The sequence below is a fragment of the Podarcis liolepis genome, assembly GCF_965112155.1.
Source record: "Podarcis liolepis genome assembly, chromosome: 5".
NCBI lineage: Eukaryota > Metazoa > Chordata > Lepidosauria > Squamata > Lacertidae > Podarcis > Podarcis liolepis.
Genome location: NC_139556.1, coordinates 103,724,104 through 103,742,667, shown reverse-complemented (window position 1 = coordinate 103,742,667; position 18,564 = coordinate 103,724,104). Strand labels below are relative to the sequence as shown.

The 18,564-nt window shown below is 46.9% G+C and overlaps 1 protein-coding gene across 3 annotated transcripts; it reads left to right on the top strand.

Moving 5' to 3' along the window:
* The first annotated feature begins 1,510 nt into the window (after positions 1-1,510).
* On the top strand, positions 1,511-18,079 carry PPP1R2 (protein phosphatase 1 regulatory inhibitor subunit 2). Of its 3 annotated transcripts, none has more exons than XM_083504730.1 (6): positions 1,511-1,902; positions 2,411-2,518; positions 3,096-3,173; positions 3,350-3,453; positions 5,056-5,247; positions 14,497-18,079. In XM_083504730.1, the coding sequence occupies exons 1-6, from the start codon at positions 1,709-1,711 to the stop codon at positions 14,562-14,564; spliced, it is 744 nt and encodes a 247-aa protein (XP_083360856.1). In that variant the 5' UTR covers positions 1,511-1,708; the 3' UTR covers positions 14,565-18,079. The 3 variants fall into 3 exon arrangements, with proteins under 3 accessions (XP_083360856.1, XP_083360858.1, XP_083360857.1); XM_083504732.1 differs by lacking the exon at positions 14,497-18,079 and adding an exon at positions 12,452-12,521 and having other exon boundaries at positions 1,529-1,902; XM_083504731.1 differs by having other exon boundaries at positions 1,540-1,902; positions 3,350-3,450.
* Positions 18,080-18,564: the final 485 nt, after the last annotated feature.

The window sequence follows — 18,564 nt, the reverse complement described above, 5'->3', positions numbered from 1 at the left end:
TTGGTGGGGCGGCAAGGGGGGAGGCGGGCTGAGCATCTGCAGGACAGCAGCTTCCCCTCTCACCTCAGATGGTGAAACATGATGCATGTGACCTTTATTTATTTTATTCTATTTATTAAATTTCTATACCACTGGTTCATGGCATAAAAATACAAGCAGGGGCAGGGGATCTGGCAACCCGGGAGCCCGGCCATGCGGCCACTGCGTGGAACTCATCCGAACTGCTCAAGGGGAAGAGGCCTGTCTGGGCAATTTTGTGCTGTGGCCGAGAGAGACTGGCAGTCCCCCCGAGCTCCCAAATGATCTGATGAGCCAGCAGCGGCCCAGGCTCAACCCGGCCATTATCTCAATCACTCCAGCAAGCCGGTCGATCGGTTTGGGCAGGGCTGACAGCTGGCAAGATGATGCGGTTGTCACTCCTTGCAAGGGAACAGGCAGAGACACGGCGTCCTGATTAGCAGCCAAGCAGGGCGGGATGTTCTCCTGCCTGGAGCTGCTCTGCCCCTTTGATGCCGCGTCCCCCGAAGGGAGGCTCTTGCAGCGATGGGAGATGGCCGACTTGCTAAAGCTGTTCTGACAGCAGAGCGGCAAACCCTAATCCTCTCGCACACCCGCCCCGTGTGCTTGTTAGCCCAGCGCCTGACAGCCAGCAGGAAAGCCCTCTGACGAGCGGAGCTGGGATGGGCACAGGCTGCCAGGGGAGCGGGCGAGGGCTCCGCACCCATCCAGACAGGCTCCCCCTGGGGCAGAGCTGGCAAGACCATCAAGGAGCTCAAGGCAGGCGAGAAGGGCCCCCCCTGCCCGGCCTTTTCTTCGAGGCCAGCCTGGCCCGCAGGCGGAGGAATGTGTCCCTCGCCAGCCACACCAGTCCCAGGGGTGCTGCGGTGGGGAGAGGGGTCTGAAGGCCCACTTGGCCGCGGGCTGCCCAGGCTGCCCGACCTCGCAGGGTTGTTGTGAGGACACAATTCAGGATGAGCCTTCTGCGTGGAGCTGCAGGGGGCTGGACTGGATGCCCTCGGGGGTCCCTTCCAGCCCTTCTAGGAATGGGAAGGCGGGACACCCGCCCGCCCTCCGCTGAGGGGCCTCCGGGCGAGGGGAGCCTGCTGCGCCTCCCCCGGGGCCTCCTTCCGGGCGAGGCCGGGCCGGCCAGCGGGGCCAGAGCCCGGCAGGGGCCCCCCGGAAAGGGCTCCTCGCCTCCCTGCCTGCCGCGCCTGCACTACAACTCCCGTCATGCTGCGGGGGCGGGCGCGGGGGCCGACGGGAGCTGCCTTCCCGCCGCGTCCGGAGGGCGGAGGCGCAGGCCGAGTCGCGTCCAATGGCAGCGGTTGTTGTCGTTTGGGTTGCGCAGGCGCAGTTTCCGTTGAGCGGCGCGTTCTACATCCGGCCTCCCGCGCGCTCGGCGCATGCTCAGAACGCCGCTGGCCGGCGCCTGGTCCCGCCGCCGCCCGGCTTCTGAGGCGAAGGGAAGGGAGGCGGCCCCGCCCCCCCCCCGCGCCCCGCTTATGACGCCGCGTCGCGCATCGCCTGCCTGTTGCGCGTGCGCAGAGCGAGGCGGCGCCGTGACTCCGAGCGGCCTCCCGTCCCGCCTCCGCCGCCTGAGGAGAAGCAGCAGCAGCAGCAGCGGCAGCAGGAGAGCCGAGGGGAGCGCGAGGCCACGGGCGGGCGAGCGAGTGGTCGGGCGGGGAGCGCCGGCCCCCCTCCCGGCGCCATGGAGGCCAAGTCCTCGTCCAGCAGCGGCCGCCCCCCCGTGAAGGGCATCCTCAAGAACCCCTCCGGAGGCAGCGGCGGCGGCGGCGGCGCGGGCCTGGTGGCGGCGGCCCTGGCAGAGGCCTCCACCGCCAAGGCCAAGCCCGCCGCCGCCAAGGCCCCGCTCGGAGGCGCCTACGACGACGACGCCCAAGGGTGCGAGGCCGGGCCAGGGGGCGGGGCGCGGGAGGCGGGGCGCCGCAGAGGGAAGGGCCACGCTCCCGCCCGGGATCAGGTTCCTTTCCTTTGGTTGCTGCCGGGGGGGGGGTCCTGGTTTGGGGGCTGCCCTTCAAGTAGTGGGGGGGGGGGCGTATGCGACCTCGGATCAGAGCGATCATCTGTTCTTATTCCAGATGGGCGGGGGATAAATAATTTACTAGCATTACTATCATCCACCTTTTCTCCAAAGACCTCAAGGTGGTCTTTGCCCTTTCTCCCTCGTCATCTTGTCCTTACAACAGCCCTGTCGGGTTGGGGGGTTATAGAGCCCAAGACCCACCCAGTGAGCTTTGTACTGAGCAGGGGCTTTAAGGTGGGGTTGGATAGATCCAAAGGGTGAGTTGCCCTGCTCTCTAGGGAGAGGGAATAGGGTTTCTGAAAGAGAGAAGTGCTAATGTTTCTCTCCGTTCTAATTCCATTTCTTTCCTTTCTCATGTCCTTTTAGTAAGAAGTCCCAGAAGTGGGATGAAATGAACATCCTAGCTACCTATCATCCAGCGGGCAAAGACTACGGCTTAATGAAGATAGATGAGCCAAGCACTCCCTACCATAGGTAAGCCAGTCATGATGATTAAAAGATAGGTTGCCTTTGTGCTCTTCGCCAGATAAAGGCACTTTTGATAGGCTAAACAGCAGCCTAGAGTGAAAAGATTTCATGGTGTGGCAGGCTTTATGTGTTGCAGGGGTTGCTTAGAATCATAGAATCATAGAGTTGGAAGAGACCACAAGGGCCATCGAGTCCAACCCCCTGCCAAGCTTTTGATTAATTAGTGCACATTTGTGTGCATGATAGGCTTTTGGGCAGTGCAAGCTCCAATTATAAATTATTTGGAACTATATCTTTCAAAAAAAGTATATATCAAGGGAAAAGCCCTTCTGCTCTGTTTAAAGAGACCAATTACAGCATTTAATAGGTCTCTGAATATGACATAGTTGGATATCACCTTGATTTTTGTAGATTCCTTTGGTATCTTCAGCACAGGAGTTGATTTACACAAAAATACTTGAAATAAGGAGAGCTGGCATTAAAAGGAATCTCTTCTGGCACGCAGGTAGCTTGGTGCTGCTTCTTCAAGTGAGGCTGTAGCAGCAAGTTCTCTTGATGTCCTCTCTGTGTCTTACCTTTGCAGCATGACAGGAGAGGACGAAGATGCAGGCAGCGATACAGAATGCAACGAAGGCATCACTGCAGATGTGTTGGCAAAAAAGTAAGTGCTCCTGGGTGCAGGGAGGATTGTTAGGTTTTATGCTACATTTAAAAATTATATTTTTACCTGAACTTGCTTATTTCTTTGGGTGTGTTACTACTGTAACCTGTCCTGTGATCTTGGGAAATAGAGTGGGCTAAAAGTATTATGAAATAAATAACCCAATAAATCTGTAGGTTAGCAGCTGCAGCGCATGGCAAGGGGCCGAAGATCCTCGCTCAGCAGGAAGAGAGCAGCGACGAAGAAGAGGATGAGTCGGAGTTAACTCCTGAAGAACGTGGTAGGTCTTGCTTTGCCAGTTAGAGCCAAATGGTGCCTGTGGAATAGCTGAAATGTGTAAAGGGCTAGATAGTTTTTATTTTTCATATTTGCACAGCTGTTGTGGTTTGGTTCTTATCCCTATCTATAGATGGAAAGCTGAGGCAGAGGATGGTAATTTGATGGCCTGTGGCCATCAAGTGGGGCTGGGAGGTGGGATTGGGGCTGGGAGGTGGGATTGAAGCCCAAGGAACAGACTCTTGACTTTGGACCCCATTAACATAATAGTTATAACCTGTGAAAGAAAGATGCTTGGATTTGAAGGCACTCCTGGGGGTTGGATTCCACTGTCAACACTTGGAGGGGACCCGTTGAAACCAGTGTTGTTAATTGACTTAAGCCCTTTGCAATGAGGGGCTCCTCTTTGAGTATGACTTAGCTGGAATAGAGCCCTTAAGTGTCAGGTAATGGCGGGGACCTTCTAACAAGTGGGGTTGGGTTGGGTTAACAGGTAAAAGTTCGTACTTCTTAGATCTCTACCTCCCCATGGCATGATAAAGATGCTTGGTGACAGTTATGATTTTGGATATTTTCCTTCCCCCTGAACTTTCCAACTAAATTTCTAAATTTCAGGCTCTTGGTGAGACACAGAGCTTTTTCCAAGTCAGCAGTTCTTTTGACTGCATAACATCATAGGGGAGGGAAAGAGCTGTGGTGGTGAATGAGCTGCCTTTTCCTTTAAGGCTACCTGCAGGGGCCAGGGAACAAGTTGGAAAGAATGGTTGCTCTTTGACGGATCAGTTTGGGGATCATGTTCTTGCCTCTTTCTGCAATTATACGCTGCAGTTCTCTGTGTTCATACCACGGCTTTCTGAAAACTGCTCTTGAGAATAGCTGGCATTTGTGCTGGGTATCTCTTTTTTTGTACCCTTAAGCCTTCCCAGTTACCTGCCCTTATGCCTGACTCCAGAGTAAAATGGCTGAGATTAGGAGCTGCTTAGGCTGGTCTGTTTGCTTCTTCCTTTGACTTTACTAACCAGAAAAATAAGCCACTGATTTCTCAGTGCGAAGGCCCAACAAAACAGACATTGGAGTGGTTCTTGCACAGACTGTGCATACACACTTGTGCAGGTGGATTTTGGCTGCTTAGGTGGAAATTCTGCTCCATTGCGGACCTGGAAAAAATCTAGTTGAGCACCCTGCAGAAGCTGGGAGGGGAAGATGTTTTGGAAGTTCTAGACTGACCAAGAACAAGTTCTGTTTGTGCTGCCTCCCTACCCACCCATAGCCTTTGGGATGAGGTCGGCTGTAACTCCCCTTAGCAAATGCACCCTAGGCAATGTGGTAAGTAATTCCAGTTGAACACATTTATGTACATTGTTTCCTGGCCAAATGCAATGCCTCTGCAGGATTTTTTAAAAACTTTCCTGTTGAAATTTTGATTTTGATTTTTTTTAATGGACCCCAGTTCTTGTCGTTCAGGGTCTTCATGGCAGCAGACAGTGGCGGTAAGGTCTGCTGCAGCTTTAGCAGAGTGTGTAAAATGTGAAGTTGCAGGAGGTATCGCAATCGAAAAACAATGGCTGATGAGTAGGTCTACTGAATCTGTTTGTTCTCCGTGCAGAGAAGAAGAGGCAGTTTGAGATGAAAAGGAAGATCCACTACAATGAAGGCAAGAACATCAAGCTGGCCAGGCAGCTGATTGCGAAGGAGCTGCATGGTGACGCAGCCCATGAAGAAGATGACGACGATGAATGCGATGATGAGGATGAAGACGATGAATGTGATGAAGAGATGCGGGACACGGGAGACCTTGGTGAGCCAGTCACTCCCAAAGTGCCTACAGTTGGTGCCGGTCAGAGAGCACTTCCCCATTAGCGTCCGCTCTCTGAGCCACAGAGTGGAGGGCGTTTGCAGGGCTGAGACTAGGTTTCCGATTCTGAGGTGCCAGGATGAAATCCCCAGGCAGCTGCTCTAGGGGTTTGGCAGCCGTGGCCATCTCCAGCCAAGGGTTTGCTTTGCATTGCCTGACAACTCTGGTATTGTCTTCAAAATGATATACAGTATCAGCTTGAAGTCTATATTGTGTTGTCGGTTTCATGATTTCTGACCTGGCAATATGTGTTTGGTGAGATGTTCATCAGGTAAACATCCTGATATACCAACACATCACAATGTCTGAAATAAGGATGTAATTATGTAGAGGTGAACAGGGTAACGTCCTGGAAAGTGCTGCTTCTTAGGGGTCTGAAACTGACACAACTGATAGAACAGAAGAAATCGTGAGAGAAGGGATGACTGGCTTCACATTTTTTACATGTTGCAATTTTTTTCATAGTGCGTGTGCGCGCGCGCACACTCACACACATTGTGATTCGCTATATATTGCCATGCTGAATATTATGAAACTTGTTGACATAATGTGGACTTCAAACTGATTTTTGATGATGTTTCAATACATTGCCTATCCCTAGTCTGTGTGTGAGCAAATACGTTTGGCGCACTATACAAAAATCACAATGTTGGAAAAACCATGAAGCCAGCTCACACTTCCTTGGAAGTTTTCAAGCAGAAGTTGGATAGCCGTCTGTCATAGATGCCTTAGCCAAGATTCCTGCATTGCAGGGTGTTGCAGTAAATGACCCTTGCGGTTTCTCCCGATTCTGTGATTCTCTCGATTCCTGCAGCCCCTGTTACACTCTGCCAGCTCAGCTCTCCCCTGCCAGGGGGCAGCCGATCACAAGAGCAGGTGCTAGCAAAAATCACAATGTGGGAAAATCCATGAAGCCAGCCAATGGCTCTACATAGCTCCATCCTTATTTCAGACATTAGTATATTACAATGTTTAACTGGTATTATATCACGATTTCGAAAACCAGTTATTGCCCAGCCTTAACAGCCAGCTCTGTTTCCATTGGAGGGACTTGTTCCTATTTGCCTGCAGGGGCCGTTCTCCTTGAAGTAGAAATAGGAACTGTGGAGAGACAAAAATGGGCAGTGTGTTGCCATTCTTGTTTTTCCACTCCTTTTCCAGGTGACTGGAAGGCAAGCCCTTCTAGGATTTGTGCAGCTGGGTGGAGCCCAAGCAGCCAGCACTGCCTTGTCAGCAGACAGACTCTGTGTGTGTCTGCGTGAGAGAGAGAGGGGGGGGAATTGGGCAGCAGCTGAGCTGGCCTGGAGGTTGGCGTTTGCACTCCTCACACAGCGTTCTGCATGCAGAATGGCTTATTCAGCTGCTGCTGATCTGGTTTGGTCTTCCCTCTGCATGCCTCATTTACCCATCCTCCTTCCTTCATCCTCACATGAATAAATTGAATGCTTCTCTTGGAGATTTCAGAGGCTGCTTAGTGGCACTGATTTATTTATTTTTAGTCGGCTTCTGCTGTTGCTGGCCAAGTGGCTTCATTCACAAAGACACTTTGGAAGTAGCAGTGTTAGTGATGCCTGAACAGTTGGGTTTTGAGATTCTCCTCCCAGATGCAACCCAGATATTCTTGTATCCCATGATACACATATGAACTTCAGTTTCCAAGTTCTTTAGTTCTAAGTATCTCCTTTAGCAGAAACACACCTTTGACATCTGGGCTGGAAAAGGCATTGATAACAAAGGGAGATTTGAAAGGAATAAGCCAGGCATAGGCAAACTCGGCCCTCTAGATGTTTTGGGACTACAGTTCCCATCATCCCTGACCACTGGTCCTGTTAGCTAGGGATCATGGGAGTTGTAGTCCCAAAACATCTGGAGGGCTGAGTTTGCCTATGCCTGGAATAAGCACATGCAGAACAGCACTGTGGCAGAGACAGGCGATAGAGGAGGATCTGTGAGTTCTAGGAGAGAGTAGTGAGCCCAGGTGTGCTGTGGAATGGTTGAGGGAGCCCAGGGAAGAGAAGACACAGGTGATATGGTAGCTGTTTTCTACTGTGAGACATCTGAAAGGACCTCTCCAAACAGGCAAAATGGCAAATGCTGTTTGATATGAGGTTCATTCCACGCCAAATCACCTGGTGTCATGTGCTCTCACGGCTTAGATTTTCTTCATTTTTTAAATGTGTAGATACCTATGAGATAATCTCAAATAATTTTAAAAGATTTTTTGGTCCAAAATTGGGCGCAGACGATTTTTTTTTGAAAATTTCGATTTTTGTGCGATTTAGGCTAATGCAGTTTCTGCGTCAGTTTAGGGAAAACCTCCTGTTTCGCTCATTTTTCAACCGATTGGGCTTATTTTGATATCAAAATAAAGGTACTTGTGGTCTCTTTCAAGATAAGGTATTAAAATGGTATTAAGTGCCACAGAAAAGGGTCACCAACCATTCAAAGTGAATTTTTGTCAGTTTATTTCTGGTGGGTTTGATAAGCCATAGCATGCAAACCACAACTAACATGTGTTTCACACTTTTGTTGTAGAATGGGCTAAGCATGTACTTTGTATGTTTTGAAAATGAGGGTGTTTTGTGGTTATAAAATAAATTGATTTTGAAGTAAATTTTTTACACTTTTTTGTACAGGTTTAAGGTCTCTTTGAGCCTGAAATAACTCACACATTCGTGAGAATAGTTAAAATTGTACCCTCTTATGTTACAATGTCATCTGATATATTTTAAAAATTAAGTTTTTTGATTACTTAATAAAAACAAAATACGTCTCAGAGCCTTTGTTCATTTTATTGTGTAAAACACTTCTGCAATGATATGGTCAAATCTGTTTTGTTTCCCATACATGTAATATGGTAATGAGGCTGTATGTGTGTGCGTGCGCATGTATATGTATATTTGACGATAGATTGGATTTTACAATTTAATATTCAACCAAATAACACAATACAACATTTGTCATATAAACAAAAAAGAAAAAAAACCCACCCCATGACTTCCCTGGTTCTTTAAATATTTATTACTTCTGCTTAATTTTTGTCTTATTTTTATGATCTTATACTTCAATGTACTTGACGTTTTTATACCAAATTTTATTTCGTAATTACAATTGCACTATATTTGAAAAAACGTAGTTTCTTTCTCTTTACACTTCCAACATTTATTGGAACTAGTTTTATACATTTTTTGCAAGCTTAACTGGAGTTAAATACCATCGGTACATTATTTTCATATAATTCTCTTTCAGAGTTGTACAAGCAATAAATTTTAAATCAACTTTCCATAATTTTTCCCAATCTTTCCTTTGCATATTGTGTCCTAAATCTTGTGCCCATTTAATCATTACACATTTAACTTCATCTTTGGTTTCCCATTCTAACAATAAATTATACATTTTCTTCAGTATTTAAGTGTTATCCTCTACAATTTCTCTTTAAAATCTAGATATAGCTAAATCTTTTATTTTATTTTATTTTGTAAAATATTTATTAAAGTTTCAGAGAAAGGAATTACATAAAAACAAGAAATACAAAAGTAAAAGACAAAAATAAAAATACAGAATAAAAAAGTAAGTACACTTACAGAAAAAAGGGGAAAAAATAAAAATAAAAAAATGAATCTTTCCATATCTTACATTCATATCCTTGTTTCCCTGACCTCCTCATACCTCCCTTTTTGTGTTCCAATTCAATTAATTCAGCAATTTCTTTCCCTCCTTATTATCCTGATCTTTAATCTTAATATATTGTAACATTAAATTTTTACCTATTTAGAGATCTAATTTTCCATATTCTTTTATATCATTACAGCTAGAAACCACTTAACTTCAAACATCATTCTAACATTCATTAATTTTTCAATATTTCTGTAAATAATCTTTAATTTTCTTCCAATCTTCTTCCACCGACTCTTCTCCCTGGTCTCGGATTCTGCCAGTCATTTCCGCCAGTTCCATATAGTCCATCACTTTCATCTGCCATTCTTCCCGGGTGGGTAAATCTTGTGTCTTCCAATACTTTGCAATAAGTATTCTTGCTGCTGTTGTAGCATACATAAAGAAAGTTCTGTCCTTCTTTAACACCGATTGGCCGACTATGCCCAGGAGAAAGGCCTCTGGTTTCTTCAAGAAGTTATATTTAAATACCTTTTTCAGTTCATTATATATCATTTCCCAGAAAGCCTTAATCCTTGGGCACGTCCACCAAAGGTGAAAGAATGTACCTTCAGTTTCTTTACATTTCCAACATTTATTATCGGGCAAATGATAGATTTTTGCAAGCTTGACTGGGGTTATGTACCACCTGTATATCATTTTCATAATATTCTCTCTTAAGGCATTACATGCCGTAAACTTCATACCTGTGTTCCATAACTGTTCCCAGTCAGCCATCATTATGTTATGTCCAATGTCTTGTGCCCATTTGATCATTGCAGATTTCACCATTTCATCCTGAATATTCCATTTCAACAGCAAGTTATACATCTTTGACAAAGTCTTAGTTTTGGGTTCTAACAATTCTGTTTCCAGTTTTGATTTTTCCACCTGGAAGCCGATATTTTTGTCCAAATTGTATGCCTCCATTATCTGATAATAATGAAGCCAATCACGCGCTTTGTTTTTTAGTTTTTCAAAACTCTGCAATTTCAATCTATCTCCATCTTGTTCCAAAATTTCCCAATATTTCGGCCATTTGACCTCCATATTGAGCTTTTGCAGAGCTTTCGCTTCAATCGGTGACAGCCACCTTGGGGTTTAATTTTCCAATAAGTCCTTATATCTTATCCAAACATTAAACAATGCTTTCCTGACAATATGATTTTTAAATGCTTTATGTGCTTTGACCTTATCATACGATAAATATGCATGCCATCCAAATACATTGTTAAAACCTTCTAAATCCAAAATGTCAGCGTTTTCAAGAAGCTAAATCATTTCTTTTTATCTTATTTAAAAACCTCATTTACTTGAAAATATTGCAACCAATCATTAACATCTCGAATCTCTTCAAAATCTTTCAATTTTAATTTCTCTTCTATTTCTATTAAAAGATCTCTATACGTTTTTAAAAATTTGATGTTGCTTCCGTTGGTGACAACTAGCACAGAGTCTTTTGTTCTAATAAATCTTAATATCTTTCCCATACTTTTAAAAGTGATCTCCTGATTATGTGATTACAGAATATGCACTTTCCCTTTATAATTCCACAGGTACGCATGGCATCCAAATCTGTTGTCATGTCCTTCAAGATCTAACAAATCTGTATTTTCCAATTTAAAACCTACTGGCTGTTGCTGGGGAAGGAGGGGGAGAGGCTCAGAGTGAGCAATGTCACAATGGTGTTTAGATGGAGCTGCTTGCCGGGCTCCGTATTTGCTGAATTAAAACCACAAAAAAAGAATTTCTTGCTTTTTCTTTGATCCTTGAAACTGCCGGGGGAGAAGAGAATCCCGCAAGTCTGATACTTCTTGCCTAAATCCTTTGGTTTCATTCACAAGAAACTTGTTGGATGTTTTTAAAGTACAAAAATAAATACATTTTTTCTTGCCGATTCAGAAAGGTCATATTGCATACAGTGGTTAAAACAGCATCAATGACCATACTACATTTATGGGAAACAAAATAGCATTGACCATATCATTTCAGAAGTGCTTTACACAATAAAATGAACAAGGGCTCTGAGACTTAGTTTGTTTTTATTAGATCCTGCAGGAAAAGCAAAATCAATTGAACTCACTAATAACTACGGAAGTTCAAACAGCAATTAAACAGGGAAAGATTGGGAAGGCACCTGGACCAGACGGATTTACAGTAAAGTATTATAAAATATTAGGTGAACAACTGATAGCCCCGTTAAGAGAAGTTATGAACAATATATTGACAAAAGGACTGATCCCAAAGACATGGAAAGAAGCCTATATTACTTTGATTCCAAAACAAGGCACAGATTTATTGAGTGTGAAGAATTATAGACCAATTTTGTTATTAAATAATTATTCACTTTGAATGGTCTCCTGCGCCCAATTTTGGACCAAAAAATCTTTAAAAAATAATTTGAGGTTATCTCATAGGTATCTACACATATTTTTTTTTTTCTGAAGAAAATCTGAGTCATGAGAGCATGGTCGAGAATTAAAATCAGGTGATTTGGCGTGGAGTGACTCATGAGTAAGTGTAAAATGTGTAAAAGGGGCAAGAAATCTAAAATTTGCATCAGTGCTCCTGGGATCGGTGGCAAATGACCAAGAAGGAGACCTTGGGTTCCAGTGGAGACCTTGTTGAAGATGTTGAGAAAGGCTAGGGCAGGAATAGGCAAATTCCAGCCCTTCAAATGTTTGGAATACAATTCCCATCATCCCTGACCACTGGTTCTGTTAGCTAGGGATGATGGGAATTGTGGTCCCAAACATCTAGAGGGCTGGAGTTTGCATACACCTGGGCTAGGGATTGTTAGGAAAGGGATTAAGAATAAAACTGCCAAAATTGTTATGTCGTTGCACAAATTTGTGGTGCAGTTTGGAATGTCGCCTCAAAAAGAATATTGTAGAGCTGGAAGAAGTTGAGATAAGGACAAGGGGGTGAAACAACGAACCAGTGAGGAAAGGTGACAATATTTTTAGTTCAGAGGAAAGACAAGCAACAGGAAACATGATAGAGGTATAAAATTGGGACTAAAGAACATCTTTCACACAGCGCAGAGTCAAGTTATGGCATTCCCTCCCACAGGAGGCAGAGATGGGCGCCAACTTGGGTGGCATTAAAAGAGGATTAGAGAAAAGCTTGGCAGATCAGGGTCCCCCAGTGACCGACCACTGTGGCTGTGCTTCTGCCGCCTCTGCCGGAGGCAGCAGGCCTCTCCCAACCAGCGGCTGGTGTTCCCTGGTGCGTTGCACTCATGTCCTGCTTGCAGGCATCCCTTAGGGGCAACTGGTTGGCCCCTTTGAGAACAGAGTTCTGCCCTAGACAGGCCTTGGACTGGATCCTGCAGGGGGTTCTGCCATCACTTCAACCTCTGGAAGCAAATTGCATAATTTTATCTTTTTGCAAGTGCACTGAAGCAGTGCCTGCCCGTCTGAAACACGTTATGTGCCTATTTCTTGACTGAGGTGAGTTGTTTTTTTTTTTACTGTTGTCTTCTTCCTGACAGATTGGGACAGTTGAATAATATGTTAGCCATGGCATTCAGAGTAGTAGGAATAAAGCAGATGAGAATCAAATCAAGGCCTAATGAATCTTCCCACCAGAACCCCGAGGACGACGTGCTGGTTAGCTGCTGGCCGTAATTCTGCGGATGACCTTTCTTGTGAAGCTGTGCAGTTCACAGAGCAAAGGAAGCTGAAACATCGCATTTCTGAACTTCCTGTGAGCCTGAGTCACTTAGAAATCCCTGTAGGATACTTCATCTCTCTTTTCAGCACAGTATTTGGACAAGAGCAGGCCTTGGATCTTGATTCAGTTGAGGAGGGGTTGCAGGCCTTTCAGCTGGGTCTTGGGGCGGGTCCATCTGTGTTTGTCTCCTTCATGCTGGAATGGGTGGCCTCAGTGCAGGAGGTTCAGGCTGCCCAGGCTCCTGGTCTTCTCCCCCAGCAAGGCCCTGGGGTGCTTGTGAGTTGGGCTCCTTCCGCTCAGCTCCCTGTGGCTTCTACTTGGTCTCCTACGACCTCCAGTTGCATGACCAGGGCTCCGTCTTTGCCCTTCCCACCACTGCAGAGCCCAATGAAGGGCTTCCCTCTAACATGCAGGCCTGTAGACGCTTTGGCAGCTGTTCATCTTTTCTCCAAGCAGGGGGGCAAGTCTGGGTTGAGTTGCCTGCTCTCAGTTGCTCGCTTGCTGACTTTGAATGGAGGGCTGGGTGTGGGGCTGAAGCCACTGCGGGGTTTAAGCCACTAACTGCGTACCATGACTTTTTAAAAGACTCTTTCCTCTGAAATGGGGTCTGAGTTGGAGGCCTCCAGGTTTTTATTTTTAAGAATTGGATTTCCTACCTCTCTATGAGGCTCCAGTGATAGGAAAAAGGTGCATTTTCTCCCCTTGTCCCTCTCTTTCCCCCAAGTCCTGTAGGAATGGTGTGGGGAGTGTTTGGGGAGTATCGGGCTAAGCTGGTAAGTGTAGTGTGGAGCTCCCTGCTCAGTTGTCTAAAGAGCTGTACACCTGCTGTGTGACTAAGATGTCAGGAAGGAGGCCAGGAGAGACACTTGGGGTCGCAAATCCTCATCAGTCGGCTACAAAAACATTGGGACTGGGCAGGGAGGAGAAGGCACACATGATGTCCCAAATCCCTGTGTCTTTCTCTTCATCTTCAGAGATCTTTGCTGAGGTTATTTTAGCCTTGAGAACCAAGTCAAAAATGGCATTGCTTTGGCACAACTGGTTGATCTGTGAGTGGCTGATCTCTCCTCTGCCCGGTCACCTGGTGCACTGCTGTTAGTCGAAGATGCTGCTCCCTTCCCTTTTGTCTCTTCAGCCACCTGCTTGACAGCTGTGGGTTGTGTGTGTGTGTGTGTGTGTGTGTGTGTGTTTATATATGTACAATATGTGTGCCTTCCTGCTTAGTCTTCTCTAGGGTAGATGTACCTCCCTGGCCAGCCTGTTCAAAAATGGTGCTAGACTTGGGGCTGGTCCAGTTCTTGCCGGGATTCTGTGTGGCAGATGCAGTATCCTGACCATGAGGTTGGTTGCCCAAGTTGGATTTATTTCCCAGGTGGCTTCAGGCTTGTAAAGAGAAGCTCACCTGGTAGTCCGGGAGAGCAGCTTTTGTGACCTGGAAGGTGGTTGAAGCATGAGGGTGGTCTAAAAGGCCCGCGTGATGGACATTGGGGGTGACGGACATTGGGGGTTGGGACCCTTGCAGAGCTGCCCATAAATCTGGTTGAGGGGTGTTTATGCAGGCCAAGCAATTGCTGTTCCTCATTTCAGAACCAATCACTGGTGGCTAAGAGGACTCTTGGCTTCTGCAGCTAGTGGAGATGATCCATGTGTTTGGGCGTTGTGCACACACTTTGATGGACTCAGGTTGACCATTTGGAGTTTCATCCTGTTCAGATGAAGAAGAAAGATGCTGCATGCAGGAATCTGACCGTCTGGGCTCTGCTCCTGTGAGGGTGAACGCTTGCCCCACAGACGCACAATCTTTTGTGATGTAAACTGCAGCTGGTGAGAAATGCCCTGTTTCTTTTTTTCTCTTTCCTACAGCACCTGATCCTAGCGACCCACTTGAGAAAACTGCACACAGCCTAGAAGAAGTCTGCTCAGGACTGTAGCTGATCCTGAAGCCACACCTTTGTATTCACTGCATTGCTGCACACCTGCAGTTGTGACTCAAGTAACTGAGGAGCAGGTCGGCTCCCACTTAGTGTTGGCAAGTGTGGTGGGAGCCGGCGAGACTTTTTTCTTAGGCAGATGGAAAACTCTGCTGAGCTGGCTTATTCTTGTGCCTGGCAGCCACAGAGAAGACGGCTTCATGCATAAACAGCAGGATCACATGACGTACAATGCAGGTGACTTTGGCACATCCGTGTTGCTCCTCTTTATGGTTTTGAAACAACCAGTCACTTTGCTTTCTCCTATTCTATTTGGCAGGACCTTCTAGGACTTAAAGTCGCCACATGCCTGGTAGAAGGGCTTTGGCATTGATGTGCCAAACTTTACGACTAGAATAGATGAACCCTTACACTGAACTGCTTGACAATTGACAAGGTATTTTGAAGAAAAAAAGGGATTGATTGATTAATAGGCTTCTTTTTGTAGAATATTTCTTCTTGGTTGTTAATCTTGCTAGTCTGTATCTTGTTGCTGGAGGGGGAGAAAGAGGCAGAGAGGCAGAGAGGCATTAATGCAGCCAGGAGCAAAAAGAAGGAGAAACGGGGCTCTGCATTCCCTCCATGCTTCCCAGAGCTTCCCTGCTGCTATGTGGGGGCTGTTCTGAGCCTGGAAATGGGGCTCCAGCCCTGCCAGGCTGTGCAACATTCTCTGCTTGTGGGCTTGGCTGTGGAGTGTTGTCTTGTGGGCTCTTTCACCCTGAATTTCCATTGAGCTGCCTGCCCCTTGTCAGCTGAGGCACCCCAGGGGCTTGCCACACTTTCCCAAAGTTGAAGTCAGCTTTGCTGGAAGCATCACTGGCACCCGTCTCCCTCTTTCTTCCTGTCCAGAGCGATAGGGTGGCCTGGTGAGGAGCCAGAGCAGCCACCTGTAAGTGGTTGTGGATGGAAGACCAGCCTTTGTGCTGGAGGCCCCAAGCGGTGGGGTCCTGGCAGATGGATGAAGGCAGGGGAGAAAAGAGTCGGGGGTCTGGCTTGTCCCCTCTCTCCAGACTTGAGTAGAGAGACAATCCTGCTTTAGCTTTTCATTTTCTAATTTTGATCTAAATTCAGTGTGTTGACCCAGCTCCATATGACTCTATGGATCTGTTTTAAGGTGGCTTGTTTACTATGTGACATCTGAACAACACATTGAAAGTTATAGTATTGCATTCCAGGGCCGTCTTAAAACATTAGGCTCTTTGTACCCTTACAAGAAAGACGTGTGTGTAGTCATTTAAGAGAGATAAAATGGGGAGGGGGCCGTTGAAAGAAGCTTAACCTTTCCACAAAAGTGCAGGCTGTGTGGAATTGCATGTAAGCCTTACCACATCAGAGTCACTGTCTGGCTTGCCGTTTGCAGTTTAATTTTGATGTTTTAAGTAAAAGTGTAGTTTCCTTTGACTGCATTTTCCCATGAGAAGAACTTGTAGTGAATGTTCTGTTCTTTAAAGCAGCTCTCCAGATGCTGGTTGCACTCCAGCTCCCAGCCCCCAGCCCCGCCCCCACCGGCCCTATTCTGACAACGTCATGGTGAAGTGACATGGACCTGTATCCCACTTGGTCCCAGTGAGCTGCATCTCCAGGGCACCCACCCCCGTCCCCTAGTTGGCTGGCTGAGATTGTGAGCCTCTGGGCAGGGGTGTTGTCTGTCCTGTGCAGCACTGACCCTAAATAAACAAGTCTAACACCACCGGCTTGCTTCCTCAAGCCATCCTGATTGCTTGCGAAGCTCCCCCTTGGCCCTGGGGGAGTTTAGCCTGTTCTGCTGGCCCACCATCTGTGGAAACCTCCTTTGGACTTCAGGCTCCTCTGCAAAGAGGGTGGGGAGAAATGCCTGCATTTGGGATCAGCACCTGCCCGGATCCCAAGTTGCCTGCCCTGCACAGCCTCTCTGAGCCTTTGGGGCCCTTCGTCTGGCATGTATTGATGGCCCATTCCTGCCAAGCTGCAGCATTTTAAAATACCAAATCAAGGTATATAAGCGTTATGAAGAGCAGAGGGGTCTCTGGGAGCTGGTGGCGTCTGTCTTCCCCTGGGAATGTGCGAGAGGGATCCTTCAAGTGAGCTCTGCACGAGTGCCGGTTCTTCACCAGGACATGGGGGAGGGAGAGAAGCTGCTTTTCAGGCCCCACCCCCAGCGGCGGAATCTCTTGTGAACAGCCTCCTTTCTTTCCTTAGCATGCAGTCTTATAATCTGCCCAGACTATGATCCAAGTATAATTGATTAAGGTTAAGGCATTGATTCTATATGAATTTCTGAAGATTTTGTATCTCCCCCCCCCCCTTCAGCCAAGTTCAAAACATACAGTGTAACACTTCTAGGCAATTGAAACCAGAATGATTACATTTTATGAACCTCCGTCCGTTGTCTGCCCGGCGGGAGGGTTCTCAGTCTACCATGCAAAAGGCTGAGCTGCCTTCCCTGCCTAAGCATTGCAGTGATTCCCTGACGATTGCACACTCCACTGTTTTGCAAACAATTTTGATTGGTCAGTCGTTACCCATTCTTTGAAAATGCAGAGTTCATTCATCAAAGAATGGTATTTCATTGAAGCATGCATTTAATACAGTCGTACCTTGGATCCCGGACACCGCAAACCTGGAAGTGAGTGTTCTAGTTTGCAAATGTTCTTTGGAACCTGAACGGGGCTTCCATGGCTTCTGATTGGCTGCAGGAACTTCCTGCAGCCAATCAGAAGCCGTGCTTTGGTTTCTGAACGGACTTCCAGAACGGATTCCATTCGACTTCCAAGGTACAACCATAGTTGATTTCTCAAAAGAGGGAGGATTGGGGTTTTAGGGCTAGGTCGCGTTTGTGCTCACGGTGTAGGGGAACGGTCAGGCTCATCCTCCTGACTTCAGCTCAAGGCCGTGGTGGGGACTTGGTCCTACTTCTGGGGTGTCACAATCCCCCCCTCCAGCTTTAACAATAGGTATTGGAAAACACCTGATGGGTGCTCTGATCTACCCTGCTCAGCACGTCTGTAGCTGGCTGGCTTTTCTTGTTGGCTAGTTGTGTGGCATAGCAAAAGCAAGCTCCAACGCCAAGCCTGCTTCTCCCTCCCCTGCCTTGCAGGCTATTCTTGGGAGAGGTGTGTGCTCCCCCTGAGGGGAAAAGCAAGCTGACAAGCACCAGGAGAGCAGCCACACACCTCCCAACTTCCTCAGCCGGGCCAGGTGCACATCAGTTGTTGACTGCCCTTCCTGTGTTGAACCCACAAAGTCGAAAAGAGAACTCTTAGGGCAGCCTCCGGAGGGGCTGCTTCCTCCTCCCTTTTCCCTGCTGGAGGGACACCACAAATGAAGGCGCAAAGAGTTGCCAGCAGTATGTTCAGCTGTGGGGCATCTTCACCAGGCTCTTCCTGCTTCGTTTGCTCACTGTCACTGCCATCACCAGGATGCAACTGCAGGAGCTCTATGCAATCTCAGAGTGTGTTTTGGGTTGTTTGGTATTTAGAATAAAGTTCTTAATTTAACTGTATGCGTGTTTGCATTTGTTCAGCTGCTGAGGCTGCAGCCAAAGGGGATGTTCCCTGTTGTTCTCCTTTGTGGGGTGGGGGGAGAAGTTGGATCCTGGTGGACTTTGAACCAAACTCTCCAAAAAGGTGGAAAGAGGTTTCCCAACAGAGTGCCTAGAGCATGGTTAAAAAACCATGTTTAATTTTATTTTTTAAGATGAGAGGTCATACTATTGCAAGGTAAATAATGGAGGAGCCAACTGTCTTTTCTGAGGTAGAATCATGTATGGTAAGCTCTCAACCTACAAGGGGGTTACTTTCCAGGGATCATCCCTGAAGCCAGAATTGCATAGAGTCAAAACACATTGTCTTTTTTTCTGGACTCCTGCCCCTTTTCTTTCTTTCTTTCTAATTGCCAAGTACGTAAAGCTGAATGTGCACAAATAAAATGTTTGTAAGTTGCAGTTTAACTATACAGTGGTACCTTTGTTTAAGAACAGTTT

Coding starts and splice junctions, on each gene's coding strand:
- PPP1R2 (XM_083504730.1), top strand. CDS start 1,709: ATGGAGGCCAAGTCCTCGTCCAGCAGCGGCCGCCCCCCCGTGAAGGGC. Junction 1,903..2,410: donor TACGACGACGACGCCCAAGG/GTGCGAGGCCGG, acceptor ATGTCCTTTTAG/TAAGAAGTCCCAGAAGTGGG. Junction 5,248..14,496: donor GCGGGACACGGGAGACCTTG/GTGAGCCAGTCA, acceptor TCTTTCCTACAG/CACCTGATCCTAGCGACCCA.